At 38.8% G+C, this 23,149-nt stretch overlaps 1 protein-coding gene and 1 long non-coding RNA gene across 2 annotated transcripts; both read right to left on the bottom strand.

Moving 5' to 3' along the window:
• Positions 1-1,578: 1,578 nt before the first annotated feature.
• sdr42e2 (short chain dehydrogenase/reductase family 42E, member 2) lies at positions 1,579-10,577 on the bottom strand. The gene is made up of 11 exons (XM_041277546.1): positions 9,959-10,577; positions 9,544-9,639; positions 9,184-9,241; positions 6,983-7,101; positions 6,554-6,629; positions 5,924-6,006; positions 4,206-4,343; positions 3,802-3,867; positions 3,371-3,434; positions 2,877-2,950; positions 1,579-2,053 (listed from the first exon to the last, which is right to left on the bottom strand). Exons 1-11 carry the CDS (start codon positions 10,340-10,342, stop codon positions 1,802-1,804), a joined length of 1,410 nt encoding a protein of 469 aa, XP_041133480.1. The 5' UTR covers positions 10,343-10,577; the 3' UTR covers positions 1,579-1,801.
• Positions 10,578-18,486: 7,909 nt separating this feature from the next.
• LOC121330765 lies at positions 18,487-22,514 on the bottom strand. The gene is made up of 3 exons (XR_005951889.1): positions 22,134-22,514; positions 20,642-20,716; positions 18,487-20,190 (listed from the first exon to the last, which is right to left on the bottom strand). It is a non-coding gene; the product is annotated as an uncharacterized LOC121330765 (long non-coding RNA).
• Positions 22,515-23,149: the final 635 nt, after the last annotated feature.

Consider the following 23,149-nt stretch of genomic DNA (forward strand, 5'->3'; position numbering starts at 1 on the left):
AAATCGATGAGCCAAGTTAAACAAACGGCTGTTCAATTTATGCAAACCATGTACTTATTTCATATGTTAGTTGCAATTAGTTGCACAACTGCACTGTGTGTCCTAAATGACAACCCCACACTTAATGATGTAATAACTTTTATTAAGAATTTGAATTGTATTTATTACTGGTAAATAAACACCTGGTTGTACATCCCAATAATTATCCGTTAACCTTCCTAGTTTATATTTGTATTAAATGGGTAATCCTGCTCTTAACCTGCCCAATTTTAACAGTGACATTTACATTAAGCAGCTGAGGAAAAATACTCAAAATACTTGTGTCATAATGGGACCTGCAAAAACAGCTAACTTGTCAGTACAGTGAATAAAAGATCTTAAAAAATGTCAATGCAAATTTTGAGCAGTTCCCAAGATGAAGCCATCAATTTCTCACCAGACAGAAACAATTAGGGGAGTTCCTTAAAAACAATCACAAAGTTACAAAACTAAAGAGTTTACCACGGACCACAGATTCATTCTTGATGATCCATGTTCTAACACCTGCTTTCTTACATAACAAAGTGCAGTTTCCTTTATGCCAGATTGATCTCCTAAGTAATACAATACATTGTGTATGCTAATAATAAACCACTGAGAGGTTAAAGCAAATGCCCATGTAGCATGTTCTGAATAATCGCACAACCACTGTCAACATTGCTTTTCATTTTTACCAAACAGGCAAATCCTAGCTGTGTTACTTGCAGAGTGCTCTACCTCTCTTCTTTATGTCCAGCACATCGAATGAGCTTCATGCCAATCAAACTGTTTTTTTTATATAGTCACACTTTATTGTCAGCAGAGAAATATGATTAAGCTGATAATTGATTCCTAACCTTACTGAAATAGTAATCCAATATAAAACATGGTAATCACTAGCCCCACTTTACGTTTTCCACACATTGCTATGATGTGTACATCACTGGGTATGGTTCTGAGTACCATGTCCCAAGTTATAAATAAAACCATCCTTATTAAACAAATGCTTTCTCTATGTAACACGTCCTATTATTACATTCATAATGTAACCTATTTATATGAATTGCATACCTGCATAAACTTTTGAGATATATTCTACTGTATTGGGGCTTTTTTTTATTGTTGCCGTATTAAACAATTTTATTTTTATTTTTTAAACTACACAACTACAGCAAAGCAATATAATAAACTGACCAGCAGTTAAACATGTTAAATAATCTATTTAGAATAATAATGCATATATTATTTGCTCAACCACTGGTAAGATGCATTTAAATACAGAGTATATATATATAGACAGTGTGTGTGACCGTACGTTTTTTTCAAATGTATAAGACACACTATATATATTTTTGGATATATATATATATCTATATTATATGCTCTAGACTTCTCTCTCGAGAGAGAGAGAGAGAGAGAGAGAGAGAGAGAGAGAGAGAGAGAGAGAGAGAGAGAGAGAGAGATAGATAGATAGATAGATAGATAACAAGTAGTTGTTTTATTCTGATTTGAACAAAAACAATCATTTCTAAATTATAAATGCATACATTGTGCTTATGCTATACTGTATAACAGCAAATATGCACAGCTGTTCATAGCTTATAAGGGTTAACGGATGGCTGAAATAAATTACTGAAGTTAGCTGCATATATGTCAAACACACTATATGTACTATGTTGCTGCTGCAACATTATATCAAATATGCTATACTATCGGTTCCATATAGGCAGAACAGCACTGAAAAACAAAAAGACCAAAAAGCCCTCAAATGAAGGGCTGGTAGTTAATGACCAGTTTCATTTGATGTCTTTAGGATTGACAAGTCATCCCAAAAGCAGGACAGGAACAGTAAGGCCAGCAAGCTCCCGATGATCAGCGTGGCTTTCAGGCAGACTGAAAAGCAGCTTTGCTCGTCCACTCTGGATTTCATGTAGTAATCCACCGAATCTGTGAAGCTGTACTGCTTTGGACAGAACCCCAGCTGCCTGCGAGCTTTGTCTATCTTGAAGGTGTGAGTGACAGCAATGTTCCTCACCTGGAAGAGACCGAAAAGGAAACATACAGTACACGCATATAACCACAAGGGGGCAGCCCTTCTATTTTCAAGATCTTGACTTGCAAGTAAAATCAAGTGAATGGAACGTTAAACCCAATGACTGTCACCTCTCATTTTTCCATTAGCCTAAAGGAATGCAACTCAATCCTGCTCAACAGGACTTATTTTAAAGGTATTTGTAACTGCTGCGTTTTGATTGGCCGAGCCACATGACATGATTTATAAATCTAGTAATAATGGGCGGGTCTAATTGTCAAAAAACTAAATGCTTGGAAATGAATGAGGAAGAATTGAGAAGTTATTCGGCCAACTTCTGAATACATTTTAGAAGCATGCTCTACAGATCTATACGTGTGTTTAATATGGTTTGGTAGGCTTTAGCGGGTACTGTGTCATTGTGCTACAGTTTGAAGGTGGGTTTGGCTTTGCTGAATTGAGTGCCATAAATTATTTAAACACCATTCATTTTGAAGCCATTCCACTAGACTGACCCCTTTAACTCAATGTCTTGAGTTTCTTATTATCAATTCATGAAGAAGTTACTGCCTATCAAAAAAATGAACATGTTTTTTAAAACTTGAAGGACACAGAGAGTGAGTTTGATAACAGTGCTTGAAGCTGATGTGACAAAAAAAAAAAACTGTGTGGCATATTAATAACCTTGTGTTAACTGATCAGGTAGAAGCGAAAGGATAGCCATGCGTTTGAGGATCTGTTTCAGTAGAGTTGACTCAAGTTTTCTTTTCTAGACTGACCAGCCAACGGCGTTGAAAGGGAATTGCAGTAAGATGCTTATTCTTACCTCATTCCTGGTTAACAAGAGTGGGATTTCAATGACCGGCCTAAGTGCCACATGAAGACACTCCAATAGAATGGCTGAAAAGTAATACAAAACAGCGAAGTGCTTCTTTAGCATCTAAACTACAGTATTTAAATAGCACCCACACATTGCACTGTACGTACAGTATGCTTTCCTAAGTAGTTCATCTTCAATCTGTTAGCATACATTCAAAATCTGAAACGCTAGGATTGAACAACATTAGCTGGATCAGCTATCATAAAAAAAAAAAAAAATTCTATTCAGTGGTTAGATTTAGGATGTTTTTTTAGGCTTGTGAATTGTGCAAACTTGAAAAAAAGGTGCAGAGGATGTACTGTAAAATGGTTATTATCAAATACATTACAAGATCATTTCATTTTTAATACCGAAATATACTTATATAGAGCAGCAATTACTGTACATAATAATCTAGTGCTACAAAACCAAACAAAGCAAAAAGCATCCAGGCTGTTTACCTGCTGTGTAAACTAGTGAGACAGGTAGATGAATCAGTGGTCGACTGTGTCCCAGCTTCTCAAACTAATAGGAATTAAACAAACACGAATGAAACTGCATGCTGAAATACAGCATGGCAAGCTCACACCACAGAGAATGTTACGTCATGAGCAATAAAAAAGCCAGAATGACTATCATGAAACTCAAGCCAGCGCTGGTGGGAACAGACAGTTCAGCCGAGTGACACCAGCTGTGTTTTAAAAAGTGAAAGCCTCACTGAATCGGAAGGGCACCAGAAGCACTGGAACCCTGGTGAGATTTTCCAAGCAGGGATCCAAAATGTTATTTTAAATATAATTTCTGTCAGATGATTATAATGCGATTAGAATTAAGCTCTTTATTTCACGTGCACAGACATACAGTACAAACGGACAGCAATACAGCCACTTACCAGAGGGGTCAGCCATTCAAACAGATTGACAGACTGCCCGTCATTGATGTAATAAATCTGTCCGCTCTGTAAAGAACAGGCTGGTTAAAAGGCTGACAGGGAGCTATTTTTTAAATAAGGGATTTTTTAATAGGAGCATGTTACAGTAAATATAGGGGATGTGATATGACCAACGTACATCTGATATGGTGTTGTACACTAATTTGTTGTGTAAATGGATATGATTAGATTATACTGTTTCTGAAAATGAGAAGACCAGTCAGCAATGTCATATCTAAGAAGTATAAATACATCTACAACTCCTCCAATCAGCACCTGTTTATCGCCTCTCAGTAATCTGTCACTAAATTTTCTATTATAAAATAGACCTGTGGCACATGTTTTCTGTTTGAGACTCCACTTACTGCAATGTACCCCTTGCCTGCAGTGAGAGCCTCCGCTGCCAGCAAGTGAGCCTGGACCAGATTGTCGATGTGAACCCAGTTCATCTTGGCATGCCGGTTTCCAAAGCTAAAGCTGAAGAGCCTCCTCTCGATATTCACCTGCAGAAGCAAGAAGAAACATTTACAAAGCAGACCCAAGGGGCTCTCCGTGGGGTTTACAGTGCTTGCTTTGCTAAGACAGGCTTACATGCCATCGCCTCATTTAAAAAAAAATAGTAATTTCAAAAATGATATGCTGGGCTGTATTCATCAAGCATTAGAATGCAGATAAATGCGAATGACTGCAATGCTGCTGCTTTACGGATGCAACCCCGGATCACAAGTTATCAGCAGGGCTTTAGTTTCATCCCCGGTGTAAATGTGATAATACCATTTTTTTTTTTCACCTCCCACAGTGTTCCTCTCTCTTTAGGAGATCCTCTTGTTTCTCCATGTCAGCTCTTTCTGAAAGTTGTGAGTCTGCATGCTCCCCCATCAACAATACCTGCACTCCAGGGGCTTAATCCACAAACAACATAGTCCCCGTTGAATTTAGCTCAGATTTTGCAACTCTAAGAAATGTTGCTGCCATAAAACTTTTCAGCCAGGAGCAGACACATTTCCAGTTTGAAATGTATAGCACAATAATTAAAAGAATTAAAAGGTAGGTCAGCCTTGTGAAAAATAATTAGGCGCTAGTTTTTAAGCTTGATAATCTTATATATAAAAGCATTATTATTGAGGTTAATCTCTGCTGACAAGTGTGAACTGGGGGGTACTATACAGCTGCTTGTGTGTAATAAGCAATTACCTTGAATTAGGTCAAGCAAGTTTCTGATATTAATCTATAAGAGCCTCTTAAGAGCTTGCCCTACAGTAACATCTTTCATTGAACCAGGTTTACCTGCAAGATAATGAGCTGTTAACAAGTAATGAGATATTCTGGCATAGTTAATTAATATTTCAGCTATTTTGGTGCATAGTGTTGATTAAAAATTGCATTATCCGATTTCCTAAAATGATCTCCTATGGCAATCCATACAGTACCTGCGCTGCTGTACATATCTATATTGACACTTCTAAAGGTCCCTGGTGACAAGCTGATTCTGCCATTTTGGTGCACAGAAGGAGCAGATTAAGACTTAGAGGGCCTTATCTTCAAAGTGTTTCCTTCATTCATTAATGAACTCCATTTTTTTAATTTTTAAAGGAGACATGGTAAGGTTGCAAAATGAAAAACTAAACATCTTGAGTGTGCTTGAGAGAATTTAAAATATAGAACACAGTTTGGTTCTAGCTTTGTAAAAATTAACAGCTGGGTTACCACAAAAGAAAAACAGATGTCAATTAAAGACTTGAGTAATGGTTTGCAAATTTGACCCAGTGTATTAAACCAATTAGCCCTACCATATGAAACAGGGGATACCGACAACCCTTTTCTCTGTGCCAACATTTTGTTGCTAGGCAAATCAACTGAATGAAAGAAGTTGAGCACTGCATTACATTTCTGTATTACAGATTTCCCTGTGGCTGTAACAGTGCATAAAGGTATTTATGCCCTGCTAGTGATCTGCCACAAACACCCTGCCTCATTCTGATCCCCAGGACTCCCTCTATTAACCGTGAATAAGTCTTATTTTCTGTTACGGAGACTGTTGGATATCAATGCCTGAACAATTCCTTCAGCTTTAATAACTTACAGCAACTCGCTGTAAGTGTCTTCGCTCTTCAGGCCCGTAAATACCTGGGGGTCGAAGGACACAGGTCCGCAGTGTCATACCACCTGGGAAGGGAAAGGCAACACAGACAGCGCATAGTTAGGCAAAGGCTAATGAAATAATGTCTAACAACATAAGAAAAAAAACATACTGAACAATGTTCAGTGGCAAAGTACAGTAATGTACTATACATGTAAATGATTGTCACAAACTCAATTAAATATTCCAATTTGCTCTCTCCCTGTTCATGCAACCATCACATTAAGGGCTGACATCTGCACATATAGATTTTCCCCACTGTTGTGAATGTGCACACTGGTGTCAAGTTGATATACTGCAGGGTTTCATTATATTGTCTAGAGCTAAATATAAACCATTGTCACAGGGTCCTGTTGTATTGAATTGCCATTCAGGCTCTGTTGTGTTCCACTGGCAAGTGTTACCTCTCAGTCTTGGGCTGGGTTAAGTGTTCAGAAGTATAAATGACCCGTTCGCAGTGGAAATCCGAGGAATGCGATAATGAATTATTCCTGCCCACCATATCAGATGTCTACGGCGAGGTCTTTAATTCACAAACTCGGGTGCCAGCAAAGATCAAGGCAGCCCACCTACCCTTCAATGGAGTCCCATTAGCTGCTAGCACCATTTGGTCAGCAATGGCTTTGGTCTTGGAGTATTGATCTACATGCTACAAGAAACATAGAGAATGTTGTGCAGTAAACTCGATGTACAGTGTAAAGCACAGGGTGTTTTTTTTTTTTTTGTTTGTTTTTTTAAAGCAAACATAATTAAGTCTTTAAGCGGATTACAAATATCACCAAAATAATAATTTGGATTAAGACTGTAATCCCGCCTGTCTGTAAAAGATGGCAAGTTTTGAATAGTTTAGCTACTGCTTGCATTGCAATTGTGTTAGAAAAAGACAGTACGAAAGCCCCAGTAAAAATACCTTTGAACAGCTTTCCGAAGATAGAAAGCTCATACTATCATTAATAATATTCGTTTTGCTATCTATTAAAAAGGTATTATGAAAAGGCATACCTTGTCCAGAGGTACATACGGCACTGTTTCCTCGTCCCCTTGTTCAATAGGACTTCCTCCAAACACTACGTTCACAGTACTTGTGTAGATCAATCTAGTAATATTTCTCTGTTTGCACACTGCAGGGATGCAAAGAGGTTCAGAACAGAATAATATATGGCCAAGAATACACTACTCTCACACAATTTATTTATTTATTTATTTTTTTGCACATACAGTGCCGTGAAAAGATATTTCCCCCCTGTCGGATTGTCTGCATTTTTGTACATTTTTCACATTGAATTAGGTCAGAACTTTTTGTGGGTTGTAGTAGTATATAGAGGGAGTCTAAGAGAAAAAATGACACAAATGAAATGGTGTGCAAGTTAACCAAACATGCAATCTTCAGGTATGAAAAAGTTATTGCCCCCTAGTTAACTCAACCAAATTAAAGGAATAATTAGGGTCAGATGTTCGAATACTTTGGTTAAAAATCACTCCTGATTTGGGCCAGCCCTGCCCAATTTAAATCTGACTAACTTTGGCCCTTACCATCAGAGTGAAGTTGTCAACACACAGGTTCTAGGTTAAATTCCTGAAGACCTCCGGAAAAAAAGTTGTTGATGCCTATCAATCTGGAAAGGGTTACAAAGTCATGTCTAAGGCTCTGGGGCTCCACCAAAACCACAGTCAGAGCCATATTGTCCAAATGGAGAAGGTTTGGGACAGTAGTGAATCTTCCCAGGAGTGGCCATCCTGGCAAAATCTCTCCAAGAGCAAGGCGCAAAATCAGCCATTAAGTCACAAAGAACCTTAGAACAACATCCAGGGATCTGCAGGCCTCTCTCGCCTCGGCTAAGGTCAGTGTTCATGACTCCACCATCAAAATGTGTTTCACTGCAATTCAGAAACCACTGCTCACTAAGAAGAACATGAATGCTCGTCTCAAGTTTGCCAAAAAGCACCTGGGTGATTCACAAGAGTTCTGGAACAATGTTACATGGACAGATGAGTCAGAAGTGGAACTTTTTGGCCAACATGGGCCCCACTATGTCTGGCAAAAACCAAACAATGCATTCCACAGTAAGAACCTCATACCAACGGTCAAGCATGGTGGTGGTAGTGTCATGATTTGGGGATGCTTTGCTTCATCAGGACCTGGGCGACTTGCCATCATTGAAGGAACCATGAATTCTGCTCTGTATCAAAGAATTCTACGGGAGAATGTCAGGCCATCCGTTCGTGAGCTGATGCTGAAGCGCAGCTGGGTCATGCAGCAAGACAATGATCCGAAACACACAAGCAAGTCTACATCAGAATGGTTGAGAATAAGAAATTTAGTTTTGGAATAGCCTAGTCAAAGTCCAGACCTCAACCCCATTGAGATGTTGTGGCAGGACCTGAAACTAGCAGTTTATGCTCAAAAACACACAAATGTCACTGGGTTGAAGCAGTTCTGCATGAAGGAGTGGGCCAAAATTCCTCTAAGGGGAGACTAAGGGGGCGATTACTTTTTCACACGGGAGCATTTATTAATAACTTTCTTTAATAAATACATTAAATAAGTCTCAAAATGTTGTGTTATTTGTTCACTTAGGGTCCCTTTTATCTAATATTAGATTTTGGTTGAAGATCTGATAACATTCAGTTTCAAAAATATAAAAAAATGGAGAAAATCAGAAAGGGGCAAATGCTTTTTCACAGCACTGTACCTCTGTATGTACATGAAGATTACAAGGACATTTTTATTTCAATATAGCATTCAATTTCCACGACAACATGGAATATAATAATATTTTCTGCACTGAACATAAAACAACAACATTTGTTCGCGTTAGTACTATTGAATGCAAGATTTAAAGACATACCGACTGTGCTCTGAGTGCTCTACCACCTATGCTTATACTGGGGTGCATTGGCAAATGATAATCACACTACCAAAAAGCAGTTTTAAAAGTATTAGATGGCGATTGCTGTGTTTTACTGTTGACAGAGATATTTTCACTCCAACAAAACTGCTGGGGATTAACTTTGTTACGACCCCTGCTTATATATAGAATATATTAAAGGGTAGTGATCTGTACGGATTTAGATAGGTACTGCACACGTTCATTTCCATTATAGATTAGTCTTCTGTGAAGTACTAGGCAGGGAGATTAGTCACAGTATGGGCCTGATATACGAGTTAGTGTGAGCTGCAAAGGGATCACAAAACTTCATACCTCTAATTACATTGTTAGTCCCACCAACATTCACAGATTCAATCTGCGCTTTCTTAAGCTGCAAAACAAAACATAGTAAATTAGACATATAACAGTGTTTACTATTCTCCTTAAATAGCAAAACAATGAGACGCATAGCTGTCTTTGTATTTCCTATTATAGATTACAGTCCGACTTTAACACTAAATATGGATGGAGCTGCACTGTCAATCAAGAGCATGGCTGTCCACCACGTGATGCTTTGGTGGTCAGCAGAACACTAGGAATTGATGAGATGGTATTTTGGACTGTTGCGTAACTTGATCTTTTAAAAGATCTGGGAAAAAAAAAAAAACCCAAAAAACAAAAACATGAACTAACCTGCTCCGGCCCTGACATGCCATATGAAGCGACGTGGAAAACACAGCCTACCCCGTCACAGACTTTATAAAGTGCACCATAATCCCGTATGTCACTCTGAGATCAAAGAGATATTGAAACAATCTGAAGTGACAGTTTCAGGATCAAATAATACATTATACTGTCATTGTTGCATCTATAAAATGATTGCGTCCATTCAGAAACAGATCCAAAGCAGAATTATGTAATAGGGCTCCCCCTGTGATGTTACAATATTCCTTACAAGGCAAATCTTCGTTGATGAACGGTGTAACTTGTATTTCTACAATTAACTTTAGAAATTAACTTCTAGAATCATTAGATCCCACTGACAGAATCACAGCATTATAATATATTCATATGCATATGTTAGCCTCTTTCTTGTTAATTACACTACCTGCAGAAACACAGCTCCTTCTGGGATATCCCATTTAGGTTTGTGCAAATCCAAGAGGATAACCGAAATGCCACACCTCACCAAGGCGCACCCCAGACTGTGACCAAAGTAGCCTCCTCCCCCGGTCACCAGCGCTGTCACAGTCCTCGTCCCGTTGAAAATGCCGACGCACCTGTTGCCGGTGCAGGCTGAAGCTTTCCCCCGGCGTGGCACCAGTCCACTGAAGCGGTGCTTTGTGGAGGTGGGGGACTTTGCTTCCTTCGTGCAGGGATGCCCATTCCCTTGTATCCTGCAAACGCTCCCGTTCGGCTGTGCCATGTATGAACTCGCAAACCGCTCCACCTGACAGACTGTTCCGTTTTGTTTCATGCTGCACAATTCCATTCAGTTTAGGCTTCCAATACACGTTTCTGTGAAGTTATAACAAGCGAAAAAGTTATATTTAATAATATATGTATGCAGTACTGAGGCTTGTATATACCAGTACAATGTCGTCAGGCTAGTACGACGTCGGGAGCACAACAGCCTATATGATAGAGGTAGCGTTTGTATAACGTTGCTCACACTACTTGGTCGTATTACCTGTCTTATTTCACCGACACTAATTTACTTCGCATATAAAAACTACAGGAGGACACAGTCATTCCCTCATTGAACTTTGGGAAACACGGCTTCCCTAAATAATTTATGCTATGTATTTAAGACAGACAATTACAGCGACAGAGGGAAGATGTGTGAGTAGTATCTTTGATATGGTTTCTTATTTTTTGTATTAGTATGTATTGATATCGTTATTAGCCTATTGTGTAATGTTTATTCTTTCTTCATACTGTAGACTCTTAGAACACTTTGAGATACGGTGGTATGAAAGGCGCTATATAAATAAATACAATCGTTATTAATTTGTACTTCTTGTAGTAGTAGGCCTATCTTTAAGCTAGCTCTGGTAGTAAAATGTTTCTCCTAACACAACCCACAATTCCACTCAATAATTAGGCTCATTATATTTTGTTTTTTTAAATGCGTCCCATGTGTTCTAACATATTTCATAATGATTTAGTTAAATATTAAATAACTTTTTAGTGACAATTTTGTGTTTATGGTGTGGTTCCAAGCGTGTACATTACATGGGAATACATAGCATTACACATACAGCGTACATTATATAGACAATGTGGTGTTAGGTCACTTAAACCTATAGTCATATGACTAATGATTAAGCAAATGTGATTTTCAAAACCATTCAAAAGACATTCCTTGTGTTGCTTGGTTCAAGTATTCTCAGACATGGCTAGCCTACCTGCCGTATTGAAACACAGGTTACAGGTGATAACTGTCTGAAAGACCTATCCTATTTGAACTTACGATCTCGCATATAGAACCGAGCCCGTGGTCCAGTTTTCAAAATTTCAGTAGACGTGTACCACAGCTATTTGGTACAGCAATAGAAAGGTACACTGCAAACTTCTCGTTTGAAGTGATTATTTGATGTACTGCTACTTTTCAGTCAGTGATCTCAAGAGGCTTCATTGTGTACTTACACTAATCTGTGCAGTCAGCAGTGGCTTAGCATCATTAGCATTTAGGTAATCTGTAAAACTGTAATGCCACTAACTATCGTTACAGTTTATAAACAGATTTTAAAAAATGTAATACTACTGATAAACCCAATTAGAGGACAGCAATAACTGAACTTTACTGCTAAATAAATTATATTTTGAAACACGTGTGGGTGTCCGATACATTTATTACTGGGTAGGCAATTTAATGTGTGTATGATTCTTTTCAACCTTTTTTTTATAAGTGCATACGGCACTGTAGTCTATGTGTCTTGACCTTTCCCCCATACAGTTCACATAAACAGTTTTTAAAATGTTCTAAAAATGATGTTAAAACAATGAAATTCATTATCATGAAAAAGAAAAACAGCAGAATGTTGGTAATTTGCAAGAGACCTATTTAAATACGAAACCTGCGTCACAACAGTGTCCAGCATCACCTGGGCATTGAGCACAGCTCCAAAGGCACATTCACACCCACGCCCACAAACACATGTAACAGAAAACACGCCAAAAGCGCTTTATTAGCCAGTTCTGGTTATAAATCATTTAGAACTTCGATGATAACCACGAAAAGTTTATTTAGTTGTGCATTTGATAGCTTTTTAAAAGTAGTTTTTAGGTTAATTCTGATAATTTTATATCTGCTAACAGTAATTAATTTATTTTCTTTTTTATTTTATACGTATTCCTTTTTATTCATTCATGCTGAATTTATACACAACCTTGACATGTCTAAAGGATTTATATATAATAAAATAGCAAGCATTCTTGTTAAGACTGTCTATATAGTCCTAGTTAGTTTCGACTACATTTCACATTTGACAAACAAATAAAAAGAAACATACCTGTCTGCCAAGAATCTTTTGGAAATGTAGATGGTAATTAAGTGATGAAGTGAGTAACGCTTTCTTCTGTGTGAAGTACCGTTGTGAAGCTGGCCTACAGGTTTCTGATGTGCCCTGTCAATCTGCTTTACCTGAGTGCTGTTCTCTTGTTGAACCTCTTACCGTAATTATTTATCTACAAGCGCACCTCCTTTCCCATACCTACCTACCTTACTGTTCCATTAGTACCATCACCAGCTATTACCTCAATAGTTTCAAATTCTGTCAAAAATCCTGTTATGCAACGCGGACATAAGGTATTCAAAATAAATATCCAGTACTTAATTTACCTGTAATTCAATTATTTAATTTGAATTATGGTTTTGTGAAATGCAACATTCAAAATGTAAATAATCTAATAGTAATGGTGCTTGCAAAGCTTTGTATGCATTGTAAATCCTATCCAAACATGAGGTTGAGAATCAGATAATACACATTTTCTTGGGAGTGGTGGTGTGTGGCAAAGTGGTTGATAGTGTGCAGGTGCAGGTGATCAATGAACAGGCAGACAATTATAATCCAGGTTCAAAGTTTGTTTAATTATATTTTTGTGTCCAGTCCCTGACAGCAAAATAAACAGTAAACAATAATGATGTTAAGTAATACAGCAGCATGTATTACTTAATTTATAATCCCCAGGTTTGCCTTGCAAATAAGTCCAGTTTTTATTATACACCCACACAAAACACAAAACACATACACAAGTCTGTTAGTGCGTTATTTAGTGCTAGTGGTGCAAATACAGTTATTTGTGATACAGTGCAGTGCTGTTCAGGGTTTGTGCTGGCCTCTGGTGACAGCTGCACAACGTATTAGCTGTCTAGTGATACCAAGCAACAAACAGACAGAACAAACACTCACGATACGGCTACACAAAACACAGGTCCTTCCGGGTCACTTTTCATAAACCAAAACGAAGGAACAGATAACATTGATTCGACCCCTATTCATACCGTCACTTATGACCCCTTGGTAAACGATTGTAACCGCTCCTCCAATCCGCAGCTGCCACATCATTTCCCTTCCAGGTCAGTGAGTTAGTGTACCAAAGCTCCGTCTCTTTTCTAAATGACCGGCTTCCTTTTAACCCTCGGAACAAAGTGTCAGGCCAAGTAGTCCAGAGTACGCTGTTCCTGTTACTTAGCACCCGCACAGGTCAGGAGGGTAATTGACCACCTAGAATCAATGTCTAACTGTCACATGCTTAGTCATGCTTTGTTCTGCTTTTTTTTCCATAGTATTTATTATAGTTATATAATGTGTCTTAACTGGTATCATTACCACTGGTTCAAAAACACTCACAGTACTGCTGTGTGCAAACAAACACAGGTAAAAAGGTAATATTCTTACCTACGTGTCAGTCAAGGTGTTTTGGGTTCTGTCTTCCTCCTGTTTATTAAATCCTTCCAGCTCATTTTTAAAGAAAGTATATAAATGAAATTATTATGGTAAATTAATATGGCTAGTGTTCCAGTGTGGGCTGGCTCTTTGACCTGTTGTGGGACAAATATTAGCTGGTATCATACAGCACTCTATAGATATTCTATATATACCGTACATTACGGGCTTTAGTTCTTCAGCTTATTATGCTTCTAGATATGAAGAAAAAAAACATGTTGTACTGTACAATACTGCATCAGGGATGACAGCAAGACCAACCTGCCTTGATCCAGATTCAGCCTAATACAGACCACTAAGACCTAACTCACAGACCCTGATTAACACTAATCTTGGACTACCTAATGTTCCCTTAGATAAGGCGGTCCAAGACTTGTGCTAATCACTGTGTGAAAACCAGCTATATATCAACAACATTTAAAGTCATAATACATTCGGTTTATTATCCCATAATATGTGTCCTTAATCATCATAATGTTTGGCATGTTTAATAACATTAACATATTTTACCTCTGGGTCAGTGTAAAAATGACTACATGGGTTGTGCAGCAATAATCCTGACCCCCCACCCCCCTCCCTTCTGAAACAGGTTAGCCAGATGGCTCTGTGTAAATACCCTAATAGTTCAGTAACTCTTGTTCACCTGTTTATTTTGAATTGTCAGAGCCAACACATATATTTGGATAATCTTTTAAAAAGCTTAACTAAGGACCCACATCTTCATCGGTAAATCCATCAGTCAGCATCCTGTGTGCTACCAAATGTCCGTCCAATTTTCTGTGGCAGTGATAACAACGGCTGACCGTCTGAGACGCCAGCTTCTTCAAAAACTCATTCACAGTGCTGTGAAGAAGGAGAGCAGGACCACGTGCGCCAGGTAAATAAATAAGTAAACGCTCATTCACAAACGAAAGCTCAGAGATGATCAGTTTCCAGCCCAAGACACAGACCGCATGCTCTGTTCACAAAATGATTTAATCCCACACACTGAAATCACTTGTGATACATTGTTATAAAGTGGTAGACAGTTTAATATATTATTTTTTCATTGTTTTATTGTTATGTTTTAATTCTGAATATATACGGTAGACAAATGAAGATATTTTGTAAAATTTCTTATAGAATTTCAGACGGCTCATTTCCCTTCTTCATCCAGCCCCATGCTTAGCGAAATGCTTAGAATACCAGCTGCAAATCAAAAGCAATCTATCCCCTCCAACAGGAGCTGTGCCAGTACTGGACAGGCATTGTATGTCTCTATCGCTCCTCTTTGGAGTTCATGGGCTTTTTCAATATGGCATGCACTACAATTTGCTTCCCTTGCATCATCTCCTGTGTTTCCTTCAGAATGAAGTTGCAGCTGGTATCTGGTTTCCCATCGGTGAACAGGTAGAAGCCCTGAGCATCCGTCAACTGAAAGGCGGATTGTGAAAAAAAACAGAACAATAACAGACATGGCCCAGCACCTGTACTTTAAGCTCTAGCAGCTTCTATCTCAGTTAGGTGAGACCACCAGCATTTCAATACTAACTCAGCAAAACAGTTCACTTTGCTAGGAAGCCAGTGCAGGTGCTGCAATTGGCTTTGACCATCGACACCTACTGAACCGCCCTGTGACAGTCTTCCTCTATGGCATCCACAAGCCTGTCCTTCCACACCTGCACGCTGTCTGATAAGCTAAGTAGGTTGAAGCTGTGAACAGAAGTAAACAGTCTATCACACGACAGGAGCTGTTGGGTTCAAGTCCAAGGTCAACTTTTGTGTAAACCCAAACGAATTGTCTAAAGGTGGCTTTCACTTACACTGTACTGGACAAAAGCACATTGCATACCACTAATACACTGCAAGAGGAACACGCTAGACAAGCCTCAAGCCTATTTGATTATAGAAATGTACTGAATACGATATATGGAGCCTTCAGTAAATTGCTACTGTGCTGGGTGCAATGCAACACAGGATTAAAAAGATCTCCCTGCAGAATATGGTAAAATAAAGACAGCAAAAGTTGTATAGAGAATGTTTTTCCATAACTAACTCCTTCTAGCCCCTTTCACACTGGCACTCCTACCCGGGTCCGGACCTGGGTCCTGGCTAACCGGGTCACAATCTTGCGTAGTGTGAAACCATGTACCTGGTCGGACCTGGGTTAACTCGGGTCAGAATGCGAGACAAAATGCTTGACAGCCGTTCGCGAGCAGACACAATAACAAACAGCCACGCCTGCGTGAAAGTTTCACCTCCGCAAGGAATGTTTCTGTTTATTCTGTTTAGCCATATTTTTGTTGCTCGAGACACGGCATGATTCCGATTTCAACAGGGATAAAGAACCATTTTCTCTAATCAACATTAGAGAATCAGCAGACAGTTCAATCCAGGGAAGCTTGGATGGAAGCGTCTGTAACAAGTTGCTTCCGGGGCACTGATACGCACATTGTTGTCTGTCACCCTGCTCAACCCTGCTTTATTAAAAGCAGTGTGAAATTGCGTACCAAATCCACATGACACCAGGTCCTGCCCGGGTAGGTTCTGACCCAGGTAGATCAGTGTGAAAGGGGCTTAGGATTCTTGTGACTGGGACAGAAATCCCTGCCGGTACATTAGATTTTCTGGAACTATATGTTATTTGTAACATTTCAATATATACAGCAACTTCAGCACCCACCTTACAGTGTTCTTATGTAGCTGTTCCCATATCAGGGAAGTCAGTTCCTTTTTAACATCTGATAGGTAAGGATCCATGGAGCTTGAAGTATCCAGAAGAATACAGACACCCTTTTCTAGTACTGCTCCAAACAAGCATCTATGTCTATGTAGGAAGAAACATAAATATATGGCAATTACTTTAGAACAATTGTCGGCCTGAATGGAAAATCATAGCATTTAGTTCTTGTACAGAGTTTGAATTAAAACAGTGACATCTAGTGTTTGCAATTTGAATGTTAAGAACATCCTGATATTTTGAGGGTACTGATTGTGTCTGTGAGACTCCTATAGTCTCCTATCCTCCCATAGACCTTGCAGATAGCAATCTGATATGCTATTGATTTTATACACATTTTTAAATGAGAGATGAATATATCCCAAGATACTGAGATTCTGAAGAGACCACTAATCTGAACAGCATCCTAGCCCCAAAATAAATCCAGGTAAACTAACCCATTTCAGCAGTCCAGAATGCAAATGCAGATGTGACCCACAACCAGAAAGATAAATGAACATTAAACTGATAAGCAGTGCGCTATCATTGCAGACTATAATAATCACATCTAACACACTGCAATGTTCTGGTCGTCTCTTGAAGATGCTCTAATGGCAAGGGAAATGAACATGACATCATGAAGTGAAATCCATTGCCCTCATTGCCATACGTGACAGATTTGTACTAAAAGATTTATGCAGATCTTTTATTCAAAGCCGTGTACATTTTACAGGCTGGGAAGTGGATGACATTACCAGATCTCATTTGGGCAAATTTAAATTACATGGATCTTGATTGAAACATATACTGTAATTTAAAATACGCATCTGCCTTTTTAGAGCCTTTGCAGCTTAATATTAGCTATTATGTGACAGAATGGCAGATGCTATGAATTTTTCTTTGCTTTAAAACACTCTTCTCCTTCTTCAGTCACTAGAAGCAGTAATTTAATTTTAAGAGACGTCAGTGCAAGGCTCCTGGGAAACCTAACCATATTCTGTATAAAATCTATCGGCTCATATGAAGGCAGTGATGTCTATTAAATTGATTTAAACCGTGATAGCTGGGCTTCGCAGTGCTCTCTCTCAAACCTCATGAGATTATATTTCTTAGACAGTAAGACACCAGCTGTATTAAATTGTGTTGAGAGACAGATCAACCAGACAGCAGCCACTGTATCCTTTGTACGTAGTGGTGAATCACTCTCTCTGCCTGATCAATGTATTCCTTCAGTTCAGGGGGCTAAAACTGCAAGTGCTTCTTGTTTAGGAGCACAATGCACAGTGTACACTGAAAACACGTCCTAATGGTTTTGCATAAACTCAACGGGACATGCACACCTCATTATGTGTACTTGTCACATGCTTTTGGTAACATTCTAATCCAGAACACAGATGCAAATCTGGGCATGAAAACATATATAACAATGATCAGCACATATAAAATGTAATTCTCCCACCCATGCTGTTCCCTTCTTCTGTATAAAACACAGACTGAGAGACTTTGTTTTCACTCGGGCTCCAGCTCTGTATTGGTTGTGCTGCAATAAACCGCAGGACTATAACTTTATTAATGTAAAAGACCCATTGACTTTCAGATCTGTGTTCCACAATATATTTAGTCATCTACATTCAACATGTAGAACCTGATAGATAAATGACTGCATGTAAATATTCTAGAATTCAATGGGAAAGTTGTTATGCAGCGTGGAATGTGTGCAGTGACTTCAGCACTGCTTGGACGCCAGCTCAAAGCTCTGGAAAGTGGACGGTCTACCAAGGAGTCTTCTTTAAACCAGAAAGGATTTATTACCACTTTGTACAATAATAACAGAACACACACATCATTTAGTAGAGAACTCAACTTAATTTACATGGAAGATGCAGAACCTTTCATAAGGCTTACAGCAAAGTGGCACAAAATTATATATTTTGATGATGTTAAACGTCATCAACGTTTTTTGTCAGGTTTACAACATTTCTTGGTGGTATTTGATGACAAATTTTCTTTTTACATACAATAAATTGTGTCTTTCTAAATGACTATTATTAATAATAATGAATTGTTATTAGAGTATTTTGAACTAAATCTTTTATGTTTCTGGGTGGCTGACAACAGATTTCTTAAGGAAAGCCTAGTCTTGTCATCTTTGTTGGTCAGATAGAACCGCAATCGCGAGAAGGCAAGGAAGGAACACCATTTTACTTTCTGGGCCCAGGCAGCATCAATGACCTTCTCCTGCCTGAGTTTAAATATTCATGAAAATAAAAATGTGGATTATTCACAAGGAAAAATAGTGCAAGGGTTTGAAACGCCCCCTCTCATCATCTATTGTATTTGCCTGAACAGCAGCATAATCATGCATATTGCACTGATAATTAAAATGTTCAGCAATAACATATTTTCATGCTGCATAAAACCTAAACAACCTCGACAGAAGAGCCTGGGGGGATTTATTTTCTATAACTTTGTGCTTTCATTAAACCAAAAGCTTTGTCCTTTCTATAGGTCAACCCCAGTAATGACATGGCTAATACTTATTTGAACTTTTTGTATACGTGTGCCTTAGGGTTCCAGGTATTGCCTCCTGAGATCCTATACCTCTAGTGTCCTCTAGTGGTCAGAAAAAAAGTAATTGGGGGAATTTCTACTTTACTGGGGGTTGCTGCTTAGATCAACCCCTATTCTCCTATTCATCCCAGTATAAAGCTAAACCAAAATAAAATACAGCCTCTTTAAATAAAAGGACAATCACAAAGGGCAGTTAGCCCCTCTGGGTCCTTGGAAGTGTCGAATAAACATAATCTGCACCACTTTTTGTGATTAGTTTTGCAACATTTACAGCTGTATTTACTGTATCTGGGTTTTTCATTTGCATTGGTTTAAACTACAGCTCATACCACAACAAGCAATAATAATCATACCATAGAATGTCTCTAGTGCACTTTCTTTGTTAACACTATTATGCAGTACATATTCCAGAGTCTATCTAGCACGTCAAAATTCAAATGAAAAGCGCCTCTAACCACCCCGGCCAGCGTGAGTGCTGTGGGTTTCGATGCAGACAGTTTCAAAGGGCTGCGCTTCTCTCTCTTAAGCTCCTCTTTCTGGCTCTCTTCATTTTCACGGTCGTCATCCTGCTGCTTATTGTTAGACCTCTGCTTAAGAGACTCTACCAGCATGGCACACTGCACAAGGTAGACAGAGTTATATCCAACAGGTGTTAACAGTCAACAGAGCTACTGAAGGAGTGCAAATACGGAATCTGCAGTATTATTGCCCTGCGTATTTGTGTAATGGGCCATAATGAAATACATTTAAAAAATAAACTCACCTTCTGAGAGCAACTGACTGCTTTTTTCATTTCCACCATTATGCTGTTAATGTCATCACTTTCTGTCAACGCTATTGAAAGAAACCCATATGCCCACAATATGTTTTGCACACATCATTCCTTTCCATCTGCACAGAATGGAACTACGTTGGTTTCTTACTGGTCTCCTTAAACCAGTGGAAGCGGCCAGTGCCGCTGGCCGCCAGGTCCCTGAGCGAGGTGGTGGTGTCGCTGGGCGTAGTGAAGTGGGCAGGGGTGGAGCCCTGCAGGTCAAACTCATCCAGACTGAAGAGATAGAAGTGCAGCCGCAGGTCTCAGCCCCCGCAACGCTCAGCCATGTGGCTACTCACTATGGCCTGAAACAGAGACACCTTAGCATCAGCCCTCCAGATTGATTAAAACACAGCCTTTACACACGCTGTCCTGATCTGGCACTCCACTGGTGAACAGGTAAATCCCCTGACAGTCACTGTTCATCCAGTAGGTCCACCTCTAGGGCGTGTTTATAGGCACACATCAAATTACGACTCCCTTCACACTGCAAACTCTGAACCCTTCTAGAAACAGACATTAATACAGTGCTCTCCAGTTATCACTACGCATTTCATAAACAATTATAAAAAAATAGCTAACATGCAGATGGGAACTGGAAAAATCTTTAACCACTAATGCTGTGAGCGAATTACATTGTTACACAATTAATATCTGTAAACTGCTATTCATCCTCTTTAGAAGTCTCTGCTTCAATCATTTTCTATTCGCTGTACTGATGTTCTAGAATGAGTCTTGGGTACTAATTACACTTACTTCCAGGCATCTTGCAGGTTTTCTGGAGTTGGGGGAACCATTTCCATGTTCCAGGGTTTCATTTCTGAGCCATATCTGTCAAAAATGGCAAAATCTCAATGTTTACTAAAGAAGTTTTAGAATTAACAAAACTTAAAAAGCCCATAAACTATTGCACATATAAGTTATGTTTGCACCTCTTTTGGTTGGTCACATGTCGATGTATGTATTTGGCCATAAGAAAACAGTGCAGAAGACACTGTTAGTTATACAGCATTTATTTTTTGACATATATCGAGAAGTTGTGCCAGTTCAATATTTTAAAAGAATAAAGTACCTTCATGTTTATATGATCCCTGCTTACTTACTAACACGATATGAGGTGCTGTAACAAAACCTCTTAAATAACATTCGTTGCAAGCACAGTTTAGATATTCTACATAGATTTAATTTATCTACTCGTAATTCTGAATAACATAGCTGTTTTTTGTTGTTGTTTTTTTTTTTTTAAATCCAAATCATTATTGAACTGCTGATTAAATGTTCTGGTAAGCAGAGCTAAGAACAGATTGTTCCAAGCTAGGAATAGATCATTAGCAGAAAAAAAAAAAAAAAATCTGTATATTTATTTCTATTGCAAAATCTATTATAGCAGGTGCGCGCATGTGAGAATATACACGCATGTGCAGAAGACACATCAAACAAAAGTTTTTAAAAAATCGCAACTTATGTGCAAATCTATGAACAAAACCAGCAGAAAATAATCTTGTGAAAAAGCATTATTTGGCACATAGGTGCACATGCTCATACATGTGATAATACAGCAGCGGAGTAAGGCATCAGGGGTCTGGAGTAATACATTCTAATAACAGATGGTTCTACTGCGGGTCCCAAACCTACGCTATGATGATGAAGCACTCCTTATTGGTCATCTCCTGCCCTAGAAGCAGCTGCAGGGAATGGATCATGTACATGGAGGTAGTCACCAACACCAGTATTATCACCTTGGAGAGAGAGATGGGGGTGTGTGTGATATACAAGGGGCTAATTACCATCTATGAGTCTTATCAAAGGAATAGGTGGGCAGGAATTACAACAAATGTTGGACTCTTCGTATACTTCTGTTACTGCCTAATTAATGTAGGGCAGAACGGAGCCAGGAGAGTGGCCTTGAGTGTTTAAAACTTGTAATCATTAGGCTGAAGTCTGCGCGACCTTATCGAAGGGCAGAGCAATGACACTAACAAGGGGGCTGCATCTGTTAACATCTTCACACTGTTACCTGAACCTTGTTAACAGAGCTGCTCAGACTTATTTATTATTTTTGTTTTTCAAGTGTTTTTTTTCCCCCGTCACGCTCCCTAATCTAGTCCACCTGTTAATTTATTTAAATGTTAATATTTTTTTTGAAATCCCACACTGGGAAATAATACATTTAGTCGCATATACGCCCACACTACACTCTTAATAAGAGAGTTAAAATGAAACATAGAAAAGATGAATAATGTCATACCTTTATGGTTTTCTGGGAAAGGGTTGTGTTATAATGGGGAGTCAACTTGCTGTGGAGGGTTTTCACACCCTATAATTGTGGGGGCAAAACAGTATGGGGACAAACTCTACTTGCTTCTAATCACAGACAGTTCCCCATATCTGCCTACTACCTCTGGTAAGCCACTCAACTCCCCTGTCATACATCTTCACAGTATGACCGAGCTGTTTCTGTAACAAGTACAAGAAAACGATAATCACATAGGCAAAGTTGTTATTAATCATAATTTGCTACTATTTCAGCACTAATGGATGTTTAGCATGTTTAATTGCCAGAGGAAGGTCATTTCTTAATGTGGGCAAAATGACCCCCTTTTCATCTCTAAATATTATGCAAATGCTGATATATAAAGCTCCTTTAACATGTAATCATGTGCCACTCAAACTGCACATAGCTTTCTATTGACATGAAAAACAACAATTAGAATGCATGTCTTTTAAATCAAATCTGGTGCACTAGCGACACTGTACACAAACACACTGTCACTTGGTATGAATGGTCAAAAAAACCCTCACTGTGTGCCCTCAGCGTATACAGGACGTGCTCAGGGTGGTGTGCACATAGAGGCCTGCCCATTCATTTCTGGCTAATCACGTGGGCTGTAAATGTTCTGGAACAAAATGGGGACCATTGGAACATTTTTCAGAATGGTACAATGAAACAAAAAGTTTCCCAGCATAGCTGAGCAACAGTAAGTGGCTTTTCTCTCATTTAAAGAAGGAAGGGCTTCTGTCCTCCATGCTAAAAACAAACATTAGGATTCAATTGGAAGTCAAAAGAGAAGAAAAATGCAAAATCATTTTGTTTTCACTTGTACCTCGTGTAGAGTAGAACACAGCCTTTCAGAGAGTAGACACAAACTCCACTACCAGGGAGAAGGCATTGGGGGTGAGTACCTGATTCAGGCTGAGCCACTTTGCTGTATATATAAATGCAGTGTTAATATTATATAGAAGGATTCCATACATCATTCGTTT

Source organism: Polyodon spathula, chromosome 18 (genome assembly GCF_017654505.1).
Source record: "Polyodon spathula isolate WHYD16114869_AA chromosome 18, ASM1765450v1, whole genome shotgun sequence".
NCBI classification, from domain to species: Eukaryota; Metazoa; Chordata; class Actinopteri; order Acipenseriformes; family Polyodontidae; genus Polyodon; species Polyodon spathula.